Here is a 22453-nt window from a genome sequence, read left to right on the forward strand (position 1 = left end):
TCAAAAATAATCAAATCCAATGGCCTTTCATTGCTGTCTTATCTTCCTTGGTATTCCTTCCTTCCTAGTATTATTTAACATTTGTAACCATGCACTCCTCCAGATCCTGACCCCAAAACATGCCACCGTTCTTCTCTCTCAGGCTCGCTGCTAATTGTCCTCTCCTTCCCCATCTTCTCAGTCTCCAAGCTTCTGTTATTTTTTCCCTACCCTTTGGCCTTAGAGAGTCCATATGTCTGGGAGCGTTGGTTATCAGAGCTGTGCCGACCGCTCCCAGACTCATCAATGCAGCCTTCAGTCTAATGCTCTCCCAACTGAGCTATTTTGGCTGCCCCCATCAGTCCAGCCTTGATCCGGGGTTTATACCTACAAAGGCTGGTGTGAAGGGCAGAGTCTGAGCAATAAGAGAACAAGGTTCCAGAGGAGCAACAGCACTGGGGACTCCTGACTCTGGGTGAAAGAGATTGGATACAGTAGTTTGAAAAAAAAGACCTCAAAAGACAGGTAGTTAAATTTATTAAATGAAAGTTAAAAAAAAAAAAAAAAGACAGGTAGTAAGAGAGCAGGCAGGGAAGGGAAGTCTTAAGACCAGCAGAAAGATGTTTGTTTTGCTTCAAAGATGAACTCACCAGCAGGATGTATAATCGGATCAACAACATACAGACATCTGTAAAAGAAATATTTGGAATTCTAAGCTTATGTATTCAAAGTTTGAGTTTGCATTGCAGTTTACTAAGGTACCTGTGAATAATTTATCATTTGGATCTGAAATAGGTTTGTGAATCATAATACACATTTGCCATGGGCTTCTGGAAGTCGTTTGGCACTGTATGCTCTCATACCTCTGCTTCTGTAGGGGACTTGGGGGGAGCTGTAGGTCCCTCTGTAGGTCCACTGCCTGCAGCTGTGCTATTGAACTGAGCGTAGGATCATCTGCCCACCACCTAGTGGCAAAGCTGATCACTGCATTGCCTTCTCAGTTGTAATGTGAAGCTTTTGCCCTAAGAAAAAATAATGACTTCAGTGATAGCATCAAAGAAATGTCTCTTCTTTATTGGCCCAGAGATCAGTGTAGGCATGCATTTCCCTCTGAAGTCGCAAACGCCTCATCTCAGGTACTAATCAGCCTACCCTCATTTTCCATATCGAAGCACAGCAATGCTTGGAAACATGTTAGATGTAGGAGAAGAAGAAACCTCATCTGATGCGTGTCCAGAAGTCCGATTGGCAGCAATAGCATTGGAGGGCTGCAGACTTAAAAGCCAGAGAGTCTGGCTGAATTCTGGCCACTCACCAGCAACACTGAGCATATTATCTCTCTGGGCCTAAGTTTCCTCATAGGGAAAATAGAGATCATAGTAAGCTCTGAGAGTTAAAATACATGAGGTTTTGGAACAATGGTTTGTATGCCCAGGGGACAATTAATATTAGCTTTTTAAATAGCTAATATTTATCATGCTTGTCCTAATTTTTTAAAGATTTTTATTTATTTATTTATTTGACAGGCAGAGTTACAGACAGAGAGAAAGGTCTGTCTTCCGTTGGTTCACTCCCCAAGTGGCCGCGATGGCCGGAGCTGCACCCATCCGAAGCCAGGAGCCAGGTGCCTCCTCCTGGTCTCCCACATGGGTGTAGGGGCCCAAAGACTTGGGCCATCATCCATTGCTTTCCCAGGCCACAGCAGAGAGCTGAACTGGAAGAGAAGTAACCGGGACTAGAACCGGTGTCCATAAGGAATGCTAGTGCCGCAAGTGGAGGATTAACTTAGAGTGCCACGGCACTGGCCCCATGCTTGTCCTATTGTAAAGTTTTCTTCCAGTTTTTGTGGTTTGGGTTCATATAATTCTGCATGTCCTTTACTCTGGCAATATAAGAAAATCCAAGCATGATGATGAACTTAAATAGAAATCCATCCTATTGAATCGAGTTATGAAAGATCACTCATGAGCATTATCTGAAGGCAATTTTCCAAACCCCAGTTCCCTGAGTGTGTTAGTTTCTTTTCAGTATGTGCCCAATATCTTGCTGACAAAAGTATCACTGATCAATAGTTGTCAACCACACAGCTGTGCACTGAAAAATGGGGACCAATCTCCTTTAGCTCCTCTACCACTGATGACTCCTGGCCATTTTGAGGTTCTCAGTTATCCAGATAATGGGGTTTTATTTTTACACACCTGCACTGATGTCAGAGGTTTTTCAAAATAAGTTGAAGTTGATAATCAAGATCTAAGAGACAATATTAGCAAACAGAGCAGGAGGAACAGCAGACCCAGTACCTGCAACTCTGGGAGGACAAGCCAAGCTAACACATACAAGGGATCTTCACAAAGTTAACGGGAAAAAATGCTGTGCAAGGGGCAGGCGCCGCAGCTACATAGGCTAATCCTCTGCCTGCAGCACTGCCACACTGGATTCTAGTTCAGTCGGGGCACCAGATTCTGTCCCGCTTGCTCCTCTTCCAGTCGAGCTCTCTGCTGTGTCCCGAGAGTGCAGTGAAGGATGGCCCAAGTCCTTGGGCCCTGTACCCACATGGGAGACCAGGAGAAGTTCCTGGCTTCAGATCGGCACAGTGTGCCAGCCACAGCGTGCCAGCCGCAGTGGCCATTGGAGGGTGAACCAGCAGTAAAGGAAAACCTTTCTCTCTGTCTCTCTCTCTCACTGTCCACTCTGCCTGTCAAAAAAAAAAATGCTGTGCATGGGTTTCAAAATTATTTTTTATATCTGTTAATTCCAGTTTTTCTGAACTTTTGAAGCACCCTTGTTTTATTAGTCAGCTTTATGTCACTATAACAAATACCCAAAAGAAACTACTTATGAAGGAAGAAGGTTTACTTTGGCTCACAGTTTCAGAGGTTCATAGCCCAAGATAGAGAAGCCCCACCGGTCTGGCATCAGATAAGCCAGTGGATGATAGAATTAGTGCATGGTAAGCCAGGAAGAGAGAGAGAGAATGGCTGGGCCAACTCAGGCCTTAAAACCAACTCTTTTATGATAACTACCTTCTAGGGAGTGCCCCCAGAACCCAATGGCTTCCCAGAAAGTCCAGTGCCCCATCACCATAATTGGCGCCATTAACTTATTTGACTGTGGGGTTTAAATGTCTGTATGAGCTGGAGATTGAAATCTTATTCAAACTCTAGCACCCCTTGTCGTTGCCTTTGCCGCCTCACCTACCCAGGACAGCTATGGTTGCCATGCAGAAAAGCTAAAGTAGGGATAGGCTACCTAGACACAGAGAAGCAGCATTTCTGTTTCCCATGATGTTTCATGCCATTCTAGTCCCAAGTTCAAGGCCCCTATTCCCTCTCAGAGCTCCCCCAATCCAGAAACAGTCTTCCACAGCAGGCAAGAAAGAGACAACACCTATCCTCACTCTGTACTTTCCAAGGAAATAATACAGTCCGTAACATTCATGATACCTCTGGCATCAGCTTTGTGTACATTCATTGTCTTAGCTGTGTTAACTTACTCTGTGCTTCTGTAGAATTTTGCTTACACTCAATAATAGTCATCAACATAGCAGCTATCATTAACTGAGCATTAGTGCAAAGAGGTGTATTATTGCCTGTTCTTACTATGCCCCTGCAAGGAGCATATTCTTATAACAGTATTACACATAAGAAGACCGAGCCCCCAGGAGGACCTGGGAAGACCACACAGGCAGTGAGCAGCAGAGCTAATGTGCAAAATCAGAGCTTTAGGACCGCAGTTCATGCCTTCGTCGTTCCTGCTTGCTGCCTCCCACATGTCAAGTGTGCCTTGCATCATAGTGTGGCTTTCTGTGCTGACATCTGTATTAACCTGCAGGCACGAAGCATGTTTCATCCATCGTAGAAATGCCTTTTGCGGCACCTTACACTTAAGCACTGATCAGAGGTTTTGTCCTTCTGAGCCTCCTGCAGCCATTCTCATCACTGCCTATCCTCTGCCTCTCCTATCTGCCGGGCAGTGCCCCCTCTCCGTGAAATGCTCATATATTTTCTTCCTGTCTGTTTCCCAGTGGGGCTTATCCTAACCGCCCTACTTAAAATGGCAACTCCCTCTCCCCAGTATAACTCTAAATCCCACTTAACCTGCTTGACTTTTTTGTTCCCCTATAATAGTTTCTATCTTTTAACACCCAACATATTTGATCTACTTGTTGAGTTTATTGTCAAATTGATCTCTCCCCTGTGAAACAATAAGCTCTGTAAGAGCAGAGAGCTATTTTAAAGGTAGATAGGTAGATAAGTAATTAGATATATATAGAGAGAGATGATAAATAGATAGATAGAGAAATAGATAGATAGATGATAGACATAGATGAGAGATGATAGAGATAGATAGATGATAGATGATAGATAGATGATAGATGATAGAGATAGAGATAGATGATAGAGGATAGATAGATGGTAGATGATAGAAAGAAAGAAGGAAGGAAACAAGGAAATGAGGGAGGAGAGGAGAGGCAGAGTGACAGAGTGAGATCATCCATCTGGTGGTTTACTTGGGCTGATGCAAGGAGCTTAGAACTCCATCCTGTTTCCCCTCATGGGTGACAGGCATCCATGGAGAATCGTCTGATGCATTCCCAGGCACAGCAGCAGGGAGCCAGATTGGAAGTAGAGCAGCTGATACTTGAACCAGCACTCATATATGAAATGTCAGCCTCACAAGTGGCAGCCTAATCGACTGTCCCACAACCCCGGACCCAAAGGCAGAGACTTTTTTGTACGTTCCTCCATTACCATAACACAAACATACAAAACATCTAAAGCAAGATCTGCCCATAGTAGACATGAAATAAATATTTTGTGAGTAGAAAAGTTAGTTGCATCTATGTGGGTTTCAGTGTAGTTCATTTCTATGGCAAATGAGTGGCTGGTCTCTCTGGCCAAAGATGCTACCTAGAAAGCTCCTTAGAAGGAACAGGCATTTGATGCAGTGGTTGAGACATCCAAATCCCATGTCGAGTGCCCAGGTTCAAGTCCTGGCTCTACTTCCAATCCAGCTTCCTGCTGATGTCTACTCTGGGAGGCAGCAGCTGATGTCTCAAGTACTTGGCTCCCTGCAGCCGATATCAGATACATGGATGAAGTTTCGAGGTCCTGAATTCAGCCTGGCACAGCCCCAGCTGTTGTGAGCATTTGAGGAATGAATCAGCAGATAGAAGAGTTCTCTTTCTCTCTTTGACTCTCTGCTTTTCAAATAAAATAAATAAACAATTTTTATTTTTTTTAAAGAAACAAAATCTCCTTAGGAAACGTACGAAGATCTGAGTCTAAAGACAGTGTAGTTTTTGTAACTTCTCTCCATCACTATTTTCACCCTTATTGTTTAGTGGAACACCTGATTATTTTGTCCCAATCCTCTGTGCACTTGAGGATTGTGTTATTCATTATGGGTTGTTACAGCACTTTCATAATTAATCTTTAATTGCAATACTTGCATAGCATTTCACATACAAAAATGATTTACAAATTAAACCTACACCTCACGTTGCTAATCATCGCAGGTCTGACTAATGTGCATGAAGCCCTGGCGTGGCAGGGGTCCTCCCCAGTGACAATATGTTGATTTTCTAATTAACAAAGGTTAAATGGCATTTTTGCTTGAAGACCTATTATTTAAACGTATGACACTTGTCACCAAGAAAGATTTCTCTAGAGCACAGAAGTTGAACTCAAATAATTATCACTGGTTCTAGTGTGTTAACATATTTTGCATAATATATAATGACCATTTTCAGGACAAAAGATTTTTATTCATATTGACTAGCTCCGGAAAAGTTCTTTCTAGCTCACTGACCCATTTAAATAAATCAAAGTCAGAAAAGAGCTTAATTTATTTAGGTTGCATTTATATAAAAAGAAATGGCATCCCACTCACCTACTATAAAAATTAAGAAGCGGGAATACACTTGTTTAATGAATGCAAGAAATACAAATTAGAAATACAAATCTGTTACAGCCAGTTTTCTTTTAAAAAAGAAAAAGAAATAAATCACATAGTAATATGAAAAAGGAAAACAAAATGAGAAAGAAATTGAGAGTGTTTAACTATATGTAAAGAGGGAAACACATGGGGTAGGCATATGGTGCAGGGTCTAAGTTGCCACTTGGAACACCCACATCCCGTATTGCACACACTACTACATGGTTCAAATCCTGGCTCCTCCATTCCAACTTCCTGCTAATGTACATCCTTGGAGGTGGCAAGTGGTGGCTCAAGTACTTGGATCCCTGCCACTCACACAAAAAACTTGGATTAAATTCTGAGTTCCCGGCTTGAGCCTATCCCAATGCTGGCTGTTGCAGAAATGTAACAGTTGGAACATTTTTCTCCATCTCTCTCTCTCTCTCTCTCTCTCGCTCGCTCTCGCATTCTCGCTCTCGCTCTCCTCTCTTGCTCTCTCTCCCTCTCTTACTCACTCTCCCTCTCTTGCTGTCTCTGTCCCTCTCCCTCTCTCTCCCCATTTTATATAAATTAATTAAATATTTTTTAAAAGAGATACAGGTATATATTAGCAGAGGAAAAGGTTGTAAATCGTAGGCTCCAGGCATTAGAACTAGGAGGAACTGGAGATGTCATCTAGTTCAATCTCCTTTGGTATGGGTGGGAAAACTGATACTGAGAAAGATTAAATGATTTGATGAAAGCCACATGACTAACTAGGATCAAAATATGAGAGGGAGACACATGCAGGAAGATAAACAGATGCATGCAAAACCTTGGAAGGACCACAGAACCAAGACAGATTGAGAGTCAGATAACTCTGTCCCCTAAATTTATCCTTTCTGGAATGACCCCCATATGCACTTACACATGCGTGGATCTAAATGTGTGCCTTTGTAATCTAATAAAAGCATGAGCTAATCTAGATTCATTTGATCTACCACCTGACCCTTTTAAAATCTCTATTCTTTGTCATAGTGACATTTACTTACAGAGTCCAGAAATATCCCTTCTTCAAACTCTCAATGGGTACTGAATATCCATTGAATACAAATTATTTCCAAATTTAAATATATCCCAGGTAGGCTAAAGTTTCAAATGTTAAGAGAAGTAAAATCACAAAAGTAGTAGAATAGATAATTGAATAATTATATTATATTTGAGCAGGAGAACGTCTTTATGAGCCTGGTATCAAAGGCTGAAATCACATATGTAAGGTCAACAGATGTGGCTACATAGCCATGCAAATAATTCATAGGGACAAAGAAATACCATAAATAAGTCAAAAAACACAGACTGAAAGGGTATAGCTGCAAAATGTATAACAATGAGTTAAAGCCAAAAATATCACCAATTAATAAGAAATATACTCTTTCCTTTTCTCCTCAAAGGCAAAGGAGATAAAGAAACAGTAATAAGGAAAACATAAAAATTATTCAACTTACAGTACTTGAAGCAATGCAAAGTAAAACAGTGAGCTCTTTTGTCCACAGTCAATTGAAATGGTATAAATTCAAAAAGATGCTGCCAAGTATTAGAATTGGTGTAGATTACACCCTACTGGTGAAATATTTATCAGTAAATTCTTCTTAGAGGAAAATGAACTTCACATGCTCTTGAAATGTTTATACCTTTGTAGCCAGTAAATATACTTTGAATGTAATTAATAAATGCCAAGGAAAAAGTTAACAGATCTGCAAAGGCCTTTACAAGCATCATATTCTTACAATATCATGTAAAATGGAAATCAGACAGACTTCAATGTGTGATGACAGTGGAAGGGCAAAATAAGTGACAGTGCATTCAGAGAATGGGGTACAATGCAGATGTTCCACAGGACATCCTATTCTACAAGTGTTGTTTGGAAAATGTCTCAAGATATTAAGAGCAAAAAAATAAGTTTTAAAACTATATGTGTATTATGATCTAATTTCTTCTTTTATGTTTTTACACGTATGCATGTTCTTAGGTTAAAGTAGAAGAGGTTGTTCCCTAAAAGGAAAGTAGTTTTAAATAATATTACAGATTCCCTTTTGTATTTTGTTTCTCAGTGTGTTTGTGGCCTCCACAGTGAAAAATTATTACATTGGTAATCAGGCAAAGGAGAGGGAGCTATCTAAAAATAATTATTTAAAAATCTCAGCATATTTTGATAGGATTTAATTGTCTTAAGTGACTAGTGATAAAAATTCAAATAGCTAGGCACTTATTTAATAAAAGACCTTTTGGAAATCTCTTCTTACAAGAACAAAAGCCACAGCAGCTAAAATGATAGAAGCCAAATTGAAATTCTAGCACACAGTGAGTGAGTAATGGGTTGAAATTCTTCCAAATCAGGCGAAGGCCCTAATTCTTGTCAGCACAGAGGTGTGAAGCTTGACTGAGAGGCAGATGGCAAAATGGAAAAGCCTTCAAAGTAGTTGTTTTAACAACTTATTTTGCCATCTACTACCTTATAACTTTGATCAAAAAGGGCATTGGACTCTCTTCAATTATCTTGTAGTCAAATGCTTTATAAAAATAAAATAGTCCCTGGAGAATCATCATTCAAATGGATATACTACCCAACAAGAGAATTGCAGGCTTGGGTTTAAAAAGACAATAGAACAATTTATTTGCCATGTCATGGAGGAGGATTTACAGACGTAAGATGATGCTAATCCATCCCCAAACGGAAGCCTTGCTCAGCCAGTCCTGTCTGATGAGTCTGCTAGATTGCACACTTTTTCTCTGGATAACAGAATAAGTGACCAGAATCAATCCCCAGCCTACCAATCTTACCCAACCCTATCATTTTTCAAGACACCCAAATCTATATCTCAGAAATACATACTTCTAGCAACCCTTGACCTAAAAGTTCTTTGTGTGTATTAGATGGTTAGCACAGAACAAGTGTGAGCTCTTAGACTGTGGAATAGACACACCTGATGCAACTTTGCCACTTGGGAGCTGCGAGTCCTTGGGTAGACTTCTTCTCTAAGCCTCGTCTTCTCCGTATGTACAATGGGGATAATATGATGCTTGCCTTGACAGGTTGTGCAAGGACCATATGAGGTGCTTAGTAAAGCACCTGGATCAGAACCTCAGTCAGAGAGCATCTTGGGCTTCATTTTTATACATAGTATCTTTTTTTCTAAATCCTTATCAAATACTTCCTTCAGTAATTCTGCCTACCGTTCATTTTAGATTAGTTTCCAGAAAAATTATAACTCTAATATATAGACGTATCTATAAATTTTATATTAGCTGCTTTAAAATCATAGCTAAGAAGATTATAGACACAATTAAATCCACTTGCTATATAATGCTCCAATGAATATTTCCATGAAATTTGTTAGGAACATTTTAGTATTTTCATGCTCATGAACCTCAGCCTAACTCTATAACTTCAAAAAATCATAGCAAATGTGCTCCCAGTGCTATATGTCTTCCAGTGACATTTAGACAAAGGCAATGAAATCTAACCTGACCTGGTAATAAATATAGTGTAGTGACCTCTGTGTGAAATTATTAATTCCAACTTCTAACCCCCACCCCCAGACAAGACGCTCTGGATAGAAGACCCTCAATGTGAACTTCAAAGCATTTCATGAGACAACAACCAAGATGTACAATCACATTTCAAATGGATTTATGCCTTCTGACTAATTGACTTGTTAACCATACGAACATATTCATGTCTCTCTGCCTTTTTATATTTCTTTTCATAGATAATAGTATAGAACTGAGTGTCGTGAGAATAAAGAACAAAAAAAACTAGGGATTTCTATAAACCTCTTTTCTTAGAGGAATCCAAATTAAACTTCCAAAACAGCTTATTCAATTTTTGAGTATCTCCAAATATTTTATTTCTGTAGCAAATGTATTACTTCTTGGAAAAGAGTCTATTTTAATTAGGCATTATTGCCTAAAGGAGAAAAGCTTCAACTTTCTCTGTTTAAACAGGCCTGACTTAGACATGACAATACCAGATGCATTTGGCAGTCTTATCTCAGAAGCCATGGTCAAGTTTACTTTATGTGAGCTCCATGCCATCTGTTGTTCCCAGGTGGCGCTGGAGGGCAACAAGGCTTCCTGGGCTGCATTCGCTCCCTGAGGATGAATGGGGTGACCCTTGACCTGGAGGAAAGAGCCAAAGTCACATCCGGCTTCAAATCGGGATGCTCCGGCCACTGCACCAGTTATGGAACGAACTGTGAAAATGGAGGCAAATGCATAGAGAAATACCATGGGTACTCCTGCGATTGCACTAACACAGCCTATGATGGGACATTTTGCAACAAAGGTAAGTACCAATTTCCAGGAGAAATTTTACAGATCTTTTTGTGACAAAATTATCTATTTAATAATTTTAAGGTACTTTATTCTGAGGCTAAGGTGACCAGAATTCCTCTCCCTCCTTAGGTAGGAAGCTTCCTGATTCACTAATCTTCTTTGTGTAATAACGTGAGAGTAGCCTTGAGTGAAATACAGACTTTTCTCCAGAGTCAAGCAAGTTATTCACTGACTGGTGCATTACAAAGTAAACAGGCTTGTAGAATTCTCATGAGTGACAAAATACGTGGTCTCGGGGAGAGGTGGGGGGTGGCGTTAGCTGCTACTTGGGAATCCTGCTTCTATATTAGAACACCTGTATTAGGGGCCAGCATTGTTGCATGACAGGTTAAGCTGCTTCCTGCAATGTCGGCATTGCCGTTCCGAGTTCCAGCTACCACACTTCTGATCCAGCTCCCTACCAATGGCCTGGAAAAGCAGCAGAGGACGGTCTAAGTGTTTGGTCCTTGCTACCCATGTGGCAGACCAGGCTGAAGCTCTTTGCTCCTGGCTTTGGCTTCACTGCACCCTGGTCATTGCAGCCACGTCTGAAATGAACCAGCAAATGGAGCTCAATCAGTCTGTCTCTCTCTCTCTCTCTCTCTCTCTCTCTCTCTCTCTCTCTCTCATTGTCTCTCTGCCTTTCAAATAAAATGAGAATAAATAAATAACTAGTTTCTGAAAGGGGCCACAGGCCAGACCCTCCCAAATCAGGATCCTTGATCAGCTGTTACAGTGCTTCAGCCAATGCAACCAGTTGCTAAGGAACTGGATTCAAGCTATATTCACAAAACAGCTTCTTTGGTCAGTTATTGTCATTACTATCACCATTTTTACTTTTACTCGGGATGCCTTGGTAAGTGGTTCTCAGCCTAAGCTAAGCTGAAATACCACATCAATTAGTCAGCTTTGAGCATCTTTCATTACTGTGTTATTTTAATTTTGAAATGTTCCTTTAATTCCCAATGAATTCTGCAGAGCCAGTGAGCAGAATTCAAGAGCCCAACACATATGCATATTGTCATTTAGGATACACCCTGTGATCCTGCAAGACTAGGAGAAATTCACTCTATTGTTCAGTTGGCTTAATTTCCCATATGTAAACAAGAGGCATGAAGAGAAAAGAAATTGGCACTTTTCCCAAGCTGCAATTGAAATGCATGTAAATCACTCTTCTCGTCCTAAATGAATGTATAGCATTTGGGTAAAGTTTTCTGTAAATGGTCGATGCATCTCTTAATAAGAAGCTTTACATAAGTGGCCTACTCATTCTCTCATGAATAAATGGAGGGTTGTTTGCACTGGCATTATTCACACAGGATGGCATACACAGAAGAGGGAATTGTTCCATCACATTCTCCGTACATTCAGGCTACTGTCTGGCAGTGCTATCATATGAGCATACAAATTGGATCGGGCAGGGTTTGAAGAATGAGCACAAGACAACAACAAAGGTAGAAAGGTACTCCATTGCTCAATAACACCATGGCATATTAACAGTACTATGACAGTACGTTTTTCTGCCCAGAACAACACGGTTCCCTGATTTTCCTGTAGCATACAATGGAATGGGTTTGCAGGACACATTAATTTTGTACTTGTAGAAATGACAGTCTTGCAATTACCAGTCATTGTGTTTGATGCTAATTTAATGCAGTCATTCCTTTGCCAAAGTAACGTCTGAATGCAATCAAGTAAGCACTATTGCCTGGAACATTCCACTACAGAAGCAGCAATTTAAAGGAAATCACAACCCTCTTATTTTTGGACAGTAAGGTTAAGCACGAGAGCTCACAAAACCTCCGGGGTTAATAGGCAATATACACAAGTAAAAAGGCATGAGTATAGACCCTTCAGTTCAACCAGTATTGGAGCTAAGACTAAATAATTCCTGTGGTGTTTCCTTTGACATTGTTTCAAAAGACTTACATGAAGAGTCTAAATTTTCTTTTAATATATTTGGCTGGGTGAATTTGCATTTGATTCAATTAGTAGCTTGAATCAAAAATTAAAATTAATAACTGCAAAATGTGCTTGGAAAGCATTTCTGAGCATCTTTCTGAGTCAAAGTGTCTTCCTAACTTGGGGGAAGGACTGTGCTTCAGAGGAGTGGTGTAGCCATCCAGGAAGGCTCCCTGTGCGCCAAGGCAGGCTCCTGCATGGACCAGGGGTACCTTCCCTCCAGCTTTCCCAGCCTGGTGCTTCCTCCACTGTGGATCTCACCACCTAGGAACTCAGCACCTGCACAGCAGTCCCCGTGACCCTGCCTGCACACTGGTACTGCAGCAAAACAGCTCAGCCTCTGGGGAGGGCAGCCACAGTCACTGGCCAATGAAAGCCCTGTTAAAGTTCTCTCTGGCCTCCCTTTTGTTAGTAGGATCCATGCATGTGGATGTGAAAAAGTGTTCCCAGTATTGTGCTAAGTCAATGAAACATGTCTCAACCTTCCACACACAGCCTAACATCATGTTCATTAAAAATTAAAACACACACACATGTGCTCACACACAGAGATGGTGAAAACAAATTGTGAGAATATACACCAAAACATTAACTGTGGCTAATTTTTACAGGAGGATAAAAATACCTCTATTTTAAAAATCTGTGTTCTGCTTTCCTGTGTTTTCTAATCTTTACACAATAATGTATTTCTTCTAACTTAATCATCTTTTTTCCTCCTTTGGAAAAGCAAAAGTAGGAGGTGGACTTCTTTAGGCATTTGAGGATTAACTATCTCTGTTCAGAAGATATCTAGCTATTAACTAGAAATTATTGTACAAGCTAATTAAACTATCTGGAAAGGAGAAGCATGTCAGGTGAAAATTGCATTTAATTAAATTACCCTTGAAAATCCATCTCTCTCAATGCACTTAACAGAGCCCATTTCTCCACAAGCATCTGTAGCAGTCGCCCTTTAGGTGGGCAATGGAACTGGAGCCACCTTCAAAAATGAGAACATGGGACACCTGTGAGCAGCTCACACACTAGGACAGGTTGAGACCCAACACAGCCCAGGGGGACAGATCATACAGGTCTCTCCCCTGCATGGGATTAGTCCATTAGGAGAACGGCAGTCAAACAGTGCACACTGTTACATTCTCTGTTTCTTCCTCCCCATGCTGCTCCTTCTTCTATTCCTCCTCCACTTACCTCTCCTCTCTCTTCTCCCTTTTCTTTCCCTCTGTGAACACACTCTGTCTTTATCTCTGTTTCTGGCTCTCTGTATTCCATACTTACTCCCTTTCTTTTGCTTGAGTACATGGTTGAATTTGTAAATCCAGTTATCATGAGCTGCCACTTCACGGAATTTGGGACGACAGGACTGAATTCCAGCAGGTCTCTCATGATGATTCTCTTGCTTAATAGATGATGCATTTGTAGCCACTATCACCCTCCCCACCCCCAGGAAAATGATATGAAGATAAATCAAAAAGTCCATGCAAAGTGCATATTATGAAAAAACTATGCATGGATTTCAAAAATTTTTGCACCAAAATAATAATCTTTCAAATCCATTTTCCACAAACTTTTTGAGTCACCTTGATATATTCTAGAAACTCCTGCCTGCTGTCCAAATTTTTTATCAAAAATTTCTCTCAGAGCCCTTTTTCAACTGGATCCATAAAGATTTTTATTGCCAGTTAAGGTGTTAGTTCTCTCAGAACTATTTGCTTCTTAAACAGGAGTGCAGACTGGGGAACATTTCATGTTTTGAAGACAGCACAAGAACATTCTGGAAACCTTCTAGCTAGATCCCATATCCTGTCCCTTCCTCCATCTACAGATAAATGGGCAATGTCCCATCTTCCCTGGATGTGCACCAACTAGCAGTCATGTAACCCGGTTGACACAGGTCCATTTCATGGCAGAATTCCTTGACAGCCCTTTGTGTAATCCACGGATGTTTCCAGGAGGAGAAGATCAGACCAATCTCAATGAGGGGCTGTCATCCCCAGGATTATTGTGGAACGCCACTGAGGACCAAATGAAGAGCTGCCAAGAGGCTCTTCCCTCACCAAACCTGTTCCTTCTTAGGTAGTCAAACCCCAAAACACTCAATAGTTTTATCATTATCAATGTCATTTTTATTACTACCTGGATGATAGCACCATAGTTTTAGACGTTTTCTGTGCTTTTAAAGAAGGAAACTAAGAGAAACGCAGCAGCTACAGCAGTTCCTGTGTTTAACTTTTGTAGTTGAATGCTACAGTGGGTCAGATGGCGTCCCCCCAAAATTCATGTCTGCCTGGAACCTCAGGATATGATCTTGTTGGAAATACAGGCTCTGGCTATGTAATAAAGTGGAGGTCGTACTAGATAGGGGAGGAGGCCCTAACTCTAATCAAAACTCTGCAAAAGGAGAGAAGACACAGGGAGGCACAGGCGCATACAGAGAAGAACTGGATGTGAGGATGGAGTTACGTTACCACAAAGCAAGGGGTGCCTGGGGCTGCCAGAGGCTTGAACAGGCAAAGGAGGGTCCTTCCCTAGAGACATAGAAGGAGTATGGCCCTGATGACCCTTTTATTTCACACTTTGGGTCTCCCAATCAGTGAGGGAATAAATGTTACGGAAGCCCGGGAGAATAGGACAAGTGCTGAAAGAATCTGCAGTCTTCTGAATCCCTGTGCTTAGCAATGGTAACAGCTGACACTTCTGGGAAACTTCTCATGCTCCAGGCAGGGAGCCATGGTCTCTCACCATATCAGCCTCATTCCTTCCTCATCACAACCTGGTGAAAGAATTGCTATTGTTATCATCCCTACTTTACAGAGAAGGAAATTGAGACACAGCTAGATGTAGTACCTTTCCCCATGGTTTGCCTGCTAGTGAGTGGTAGGACGCCTCTCTTCATTTGTTTAATTTAATCAGTTCTGAGAGGCAGAGAGACAGCAATCTCTCCCATCCACTGATTCACATCCCCAGATGTGACAGGACAGCCAGGACAGGACCAGAATGAAGCTGCATTTAGGAACTCAATCCAAGTCTCCCATATGGGTGACAAGGATTCGATTACTTGAGCCGTCACCACTGCCTCCCTGGAAACTGGAGTCAGGAGTCAAGCCCGGGTCCTACAGTATGGGATGCAGGTACCCTAGCTAGCCAGCACCTTAGCCATGAGGCTGAATGCCCACCTCATTCTTGTTTCCTTTAGCTTTGTATCTACGAAGTTCACAATCTCCAGTGTTAAAGCTTTGGGGTTATTGCGATTGATATAAAAATTGGTACATTATTGGATACAGAATTTATCACAAAAAAATAGGATACAAGATTTAGACAAGGACTTTTGCCATATTTACACATAAGATATTATTTCTTTTTATTCTGTAACAGACTACCACAGACTGAATAATTTATAAGGAAAGGCTAGGAAGTCCCAGGACAAAGGGTCCACATTGAGCCAAGGTCTTCTTGCTGTGTTATGTCATGGGGGAAGACAGAAGGGCAGCATAGCATGAGAGAGCAAGGGGGCAGAGGTCATCCCTTCACCAGGAATCCACAACCATAATAACTAGCCCACTCCACGGGAGCCACATTTTAATGTGGCTAACCCACTCGCCATTACAGCCCTCCTGACCTCATCACCTCCTGAAGTCCCCCCCTCGCAACGCTACAGCACTGGGGATCAAGTGCCCAGCACATGTACTTTGGTGGCCATATTCAAACCATAGCAAATGGCCTAATGTTCCTGGATGTCCTGAATGTGGTGTTGAGCCTGACTGTGCTCAAATTTTCAAAGTATTTCCAGGGTTCATAGACATGAAATCAGAAAAGACAAAGTATATGATAGCAATGGGTATGAATGTCACCCAAGCTGCTGCAAATGGTTCTTCATCATGATCTCTTTACAGAGCTAAGTTTAGCAAGAACTTATCATCAAGAGGCACAAAAATATCCACTGATTCTATTGTCTGCATAATTTTTCCTATAATAATTTGTAAGTTCATCTGCCAAACCTGGACTGCAACTTAAAAATGCATATCTTTAAACACTTGAAACCGTTTTCTGAATTTCAGAAGTTCTGTTTTCTTAAGCATTCATTCATTGCTTAGATAAAGGCCCAGAATATGAAGGACCAAGGCCGCAGGACTGGCCAGTGACAGAAAGATGGGGAGTGGCTTAACTACTCTGGGGCTGCCATCATTGATAGTCAGACATGTACTCTGGCCATGCTGAAACACTTCCTTTCCCTCTGGGTGTTGGAATGGACGAATATTTTATTACTGCTATTCTGACATGCAGAAGAAGCTGTTTATGTACAATATATCTCCTTACCTAGAAAGCAGATGATGAAATAAGACGTGGGTTTGAGTCCCACTTCCCCACTTGCATGTTGTACGACTTTGAGAAAGTCATCAGGAATACATACTTGCTGCTCAAGGCCCCTGTGGGGCTCCCATGGGAAAGCAGGAACACGTTCCCAGAGAACTTGGCACACCTCAGTCCAACACTGTGTCGCTCTTCACTCTCAGGACTCCTTTGACTTTCATTTGTGTTTTTGTTTTTACTTTAAAGCATCTCATCTTTCTATGCTTCCTTTGAAAGCTGTGAATGTCAGCTGCCTACTGCAGTGTTTTAATGACCACTGTCTGCTAGGTTGTCACTCTGGTACTTTTGGGGCAAAGGCACTATCATAAAATGGCATCTCTACTTACTCTTGGCCATAGTAATGGTATTCTTTTAAGTAATAACAAGAAGAATAAGATGGCTTATTTATTTGGAAGTCCGAGTTACAGAGAGTGGGAGAGATCTTCCATCCTTTGGTTCACTCGCCAGATGACCGCTGGGCCAAGCAGAAGGCAGGAGCCAAGACCTTCATCCAGGCCTCAAACATGGGTAGCAAGGACCCAAGTCCTTGGAACATCTTCCACTGCTTTTCCCAGGATATTAATGAGGAGCTGGATTGGAATTAGTGCAGCGAGGACTCGAACCAGTGCTCACGTGGCATGCCAGCACGGCGGGTGGAAGCTTTAGCCCCTATACCACAACACAGTAAGAGTATTCTGAAGGTGAAATGAAGTCTCTAAAGCCTAAACCCTGATGCACTGAAGAGTGTGCAGCAACTCTGGATGATATCCATGGAGACAGCATCCACCCCATGTCAAGGGTTATGTCTGGTGGTGGGATTCCTAGTACCAAGTGTCTATCCTATCAAGAGCTCAGCTTAGCCACTCCCACATCCCTTCCGTTCTGTTGAAAGGAGACTCAGACTCAAGTCCAGGTAAACCTGTAGGGGAGAGATTTTCGGTGTGGCTTCCGGTGGAGGCCACATACTGAATGAAAGGAGAAGGGGTTGCCAACATCAGTTTGGAGGCTGAATTCTGCTTCTCTGTGGCTCTCAGGTGGGGAACAGGGACCAGAGTAAGCCCATGGCCTACCCTTTCAGACTGAATTGAAAGATGTTAGGGAAAATTAGTTAATACAAAATATTATAAAGAGGTGGAGGAAGAAAGGAAATGTTGGAACTGTGCCTCCTGGAATTTCATCCGTACATGAAACCAGTTGAACTGTTGGCAACAGTGGTCATTTTTTCTCAGGTCTGCCTTCTGGTCTTACTAATTCCAGCTTTAGGAAAGTCTCACACCAGTGGGGAGATGTCCTTTTCACTTCTTTTCCAGTTGGAACAGGATTCTTGACAGATTTGGAAGAGGGCCAAAGGAACAAAAACTTTCCTTTAGTATTTTCCTCTTAGAGTGTTATTCAACAAAGTGAAATATCTCTTCTCTATTAATATGTTTCTTAAACCTTCAGACCTTAAGATACAGCTAAAAGGTGTTATAGTAACATAAGAAATTACTGTGCTTCAAAGCTTTTTTAAAAAGAAGAAAAGTAAGAAAGTACTTATGAACCAAAAACATACTTTTGACTTGATTCCAAAATGTCCAAAGAATAGCCAAGAAGTGTAAGAGATTTCATTGTAGAATTTTGTAGTGGTAAAGTAACATCCTCTTAGACAGATTCTCTTTGGGCTCCCAGGGATTAAAGAAAAATTGGTCAGTTAACTTTCCCAGAGGAAAGGATTTAAAACTGCATTGGGTAACAGTTGAACCTTTTAAAAAACTTTTTATATGTATTAGAGTACAAAATTTTTGTACTTTGCTTTGGTTTTAGGATAAAGAATTTTTTTTCAATTTTCCACCATTTTCTAATCCTCATCAATTTTTTAATAGAACTGATTTTTCCCTGTGTTTTATTTATATATAAGTTGCTGAGGGTATTTATTGCCTGTTCTTCAGCAATGATCAGCACTCAAAAGCTTATAAGTTCACAGAAGCCACGTTTTTTCTCTTATATGAGCTCCATGATTTCAGCTGAAACTCTGTACAGTTCTTTCCTTTCATGAGGAACCAGTCTGAAAGATTGTTCTGAGGCATTGCTTTTCAGTCGCTCACATGTTTGGCTGCTCTGCCAGAGGGTCTGTTCACCAATGCCGCGTTGCCCTCGAGTGCCCCATCACATCTATGGACCACAAAAAACTGCCTCAGGCACACACCTCCGCTGTGCCACAACCATTTGGTGCACTCATCATTTCCAACAGGCAGCTCTGACATCAGAAAGTGGGCCCTCCATTAATCAGCTTTTTATTACTACAATGAAATACCTGAGGCGACTCACTTTATAAGGAGAAAAGATTTATTATTTTTTTAAATGCCTGCTCCTGGTTGGCATTTTAAATATGTTGCCTGGGGAGTAGGTGTTCAGCTTAGTAGTCAGGTCATCTGCCACCATTTTGGAGGATCTGGGTTCAGTGCCTGCCTCCAGCTCCTGAGTCCAGCTTCCTGCTGGTGTAGACTCAAAGGAGGTAGCAGTGGTGGCTCAAGGTCCCTGCCACCCTGTGGGAGACCTGGATTGCATTCCCAGCTCCAGCCTAGCTCTAGCCAAGACTATTGCAGGTATTTGGGAAATGAATCATCAGGAGGCAATGTCTCTCTCTTTCTTTCTCCTAAATAAGTAAATACTTTTTAAATGTATTGTCTCCATCTTCTCCTGAGGACTGGGGATGAGGCACAGGATATAGTGAAATGTTTAACTTGGCCCCATACTATTCTCCAGCCAATCTTTCCAAGGGATAGATTTACTAAATATAAAGAGGCTTCTAAAGTATTCAAATTCTATGGGGCAAAGAATATCAATTACATTAAATGAAATTATTGGCAGTGAAATTTAATGTTACTATGTTCTGTGAATGAAGTAAGAAGTAGTGGTTTGGTCAGAAATAAAAATTCATTTCCTCATATATTCTGGGCACAAGTTTAGTGTAATATGAGAATGCTTACTGCAAGCCTGCTAGTGGGAAGCAGTGGATTGCCAGTGAGGAAGGGCAAAATAAATGATAGGAGGCTTAGGATGAAGTGAGGGTCATAAACCCAACTGCAGTATAGAGGGGGAGGAGACAGAATGGTGAGTGAGACAACCCGTTCTGATGGAAGGCTCTTTCAAAATCCTACCCAAGGGAAGCAAGGCTGTGAAAGGCAAAGAAAATTGCCTTCTTTCCTCTAAATGTTCACTCAAATTAATTGACAATAGATATACTATCAGGAGAAAAGGCACACAAATGTACTAGTGTGCATAAGCATGGAAGCCATACAAAATATAAAACTCCCAAGAGGGTCGGGTCATTGAAGCTTAAATACTGTCTTCCTAGAGAAGAGTGTGGGATGTAGGCAATTTTAAGGAGTAGTTGATGATTTTCTGGGAAAATGACTGGACAATGGCTTAGGACAAAGTTGCTATGGACCGTGGGGGAAGTTACAGGAGGATGGTAGCAGAACTTCACTATAAACATGGATTTGTCTTACGATGGAGGCGAAGGTCATCTCTGGGTAGATGTGGGGACTTGTAGCTTCTTCCCTCTCCATTATCTGATGAGATTTCTAGGGAGGGTGTTTAAGACAATGCATTGTGTTAGGAAGACGTTGTCTTAGATAAGAGACTTCAGAGAAAGTTTCTGTCCCATCTTGGTAGAGAAGGCAGATGGGAAGAGGGAGTTGCTAAGCTACCTCAGTGCCGTGACTGCTGCTTTGGCTCAGCACTGCAGATAAAGACCACACTTTGGGCATCATTTTCTGTACCTCAACATCTGATGATGCTGGGTAAGACGTTGAAAAACATTTATCACAAGTCTAAAGATGGAGGAAGCTCTGTGAACCTCAAGATGATAATGAGAACAGATGCACCATTAAGATCAAGACAGAATTTATTAAACACGATTTTTGAAAGAATCATTGCTGAAATAATATTTATAGTAGCTATGTATTTGTTTCTAACATTACAAAACTGGATTATTTTTAAAAATTAATAGTGAACAAAATATTTTAGGACTCAGATCAATTTAACTCTTTTCAACTTATACCCCAACAGTCAATGTTTTGTGAAACTTTTGTCTTTAGTTTCTAATGTGAAACAAAATCTGAAATGTTTTTCATTTTACGTATTTTATTGTAATTATGACTATGCTTTTTTAAATACATATACTTTCCAAGTTTCTTTTCTTATCCCCACTTCTAAAATTTTTTTCTTTAAAGATTTATTTTATTTATTTGAAAGGCAGAGTTACAGAGAGAGTGACAGACAGACAGAGAGATCTTCCATCTGATGGTTCATTCCCCAAATGGCCACAACAACAGTTGGGGATGGGCCAGGTCTAATCCAGGAGCCAGGAGCTTCATCCAGGTCTCCCATATGGGTGCAGGGGCCCAAGCAATTGGGCCATCTTCCACTGATTTCCCAGGCACATTAGCAGGGAGCCGGATCGGAAATGGAGCAGGGGATGCCAGCAGAAATTCAGATGGTGGCTTTACCCTCTATGCCACAAAGCTGACCCCTCTGAATAATTTTATATGAGACCAGATGGACACCTTCTTTTTAAGTATTTCTACTTTAAAGATGTCATTTCAAAGATAGATAAACAATTGTATGTAAATAAAAATTTATCTTTGTTAAAGATTTTTAAAGAACTTTTTATTAATTTTTTGTTAATAAATTTTAGTTTTCAAGTATTTATTTCAGACTTAACTAAACCAAATTTGCTTCCTTCCCATTTGTGCCAGTGACTTGCTGTTTATCTTCTACAGTGGCCAATTTTACTCCTATTTTTTGGCCAGAGAGTTGGGTCAAGTATAGCTTAAAAAAGGATCCCAAACTCTAGCCCAAATGTTAATTGTTCTTTCAGCAGTCCTCATAGGTATCAAAACAGTCTTTCAAATCTTCTGTTTCTATTTCGTCCTAAAATAAATCTTCTGTCCTATCTCTATGACCAGCAACACAGCAACACTATTCTAAACTAACTTTGTTTTGAAAAAAAAAAAAAAGAGAGAGAAAGAAAAAGAGAAATTTGTACTTTTTTTAGTTCATTTCAGATGAGGAAGAATATAATAACATGAATTGTGATTTCAATAAAAAGGTGGACAATCAGATTGGGGACAAAGATGATTATCTTAGCATTTAGTTTGCTTATAAGCTGCTTGATTTATAGAGAATGCGTTATTCCCGGGATCCTAAGAATCAAATGAGCTGATGCATGTGAAAGTGCTTTGAAAATCATTTCTGTTATGAAGAACAAGTTACTGTTAAGGTCATTGATCACCAAGTCAGGGGACCTAGGGTAGAGGGTGTCTTTATCAGAATCCTGCAAAGTATACAAAAACTTGTCATTTGAAATCCTGCATAGAACTTTGCTTTCTACATTTCTAGAGTTACTGTAACTGACAGCAAAATGCTGTACTTCTCCAACTGTTTGTTAATGTCACAGTAGAGAAGTGAGATGCTTTATCTAGAAACTCCAAGGTCACAAAGTCCAAAAAGACTGTGTGCCACAGAGGCGCACTTGCTGACGGCATGCAGACCCAATTAAATTCCCAGCTCTGTCATGACATTGTCGTGAATTATTTTGCCTGTACCATCACAGAGCAACAAACATACTTGAAGTTAAGTAAGAATGGATTGCGTAACATTAGCATCCTCTTGGAGTTATTACTGAGATCATTAACAAGTGATGTTGATTCCTTGAATATCTTACAGAGTTTCAGGAAAAAAAAAAAAAAAAGGAGGGCATTATATTCTAGAAACTTCATCCCAAAGTCTCCTCTTATCCTATGACAACTCCAGCTTTGTGAGTGCAGATTTTCTGAGATGTAAGCCAAACATAGCACAAATATTTGTACAAGTTCATTGATAGCCATTTCTTAGTTTTCTGAATCAG

At 40.8% G+C, this 22453-nt stretch overlaps 1 protein-coding gene across 1 annotated transcript in view; it reads left to right on the forward strand.

The window, feature by feature from the left end:
• The window catches only part of CNTNAP2 (contactin associated protein 2), a 1725059-nt gene that overhangs the window by 1483667 nt on the left and 218939 nt on the right, over positions 1 to 22453 (forward strand). Inside the window, exon 18 of the mRNA XM_062195064.1 lies at positions 9986 to 10222. Within this exon, the coding sequence (XP_062051048.1) occupies positions 9986 to 10222 (237 nt within the window). The remainder of the gene's footprint in view (positions 1 to 9985; positions 10223 to 22453) is intronic.

Source organism: Lepus europaeus, chromosome 1, assembly GCF_033115175.1.
Source record: "Lepus europaeus isolate LE1 chromosome 1, mLepTim1.pri, whole genome shotgun sequence".
NCBI lineage: Eukaryota > Metazoa > Chordata > Mammalia > Lagomorpha > Leporidae > Lepus > Lepus europaeus.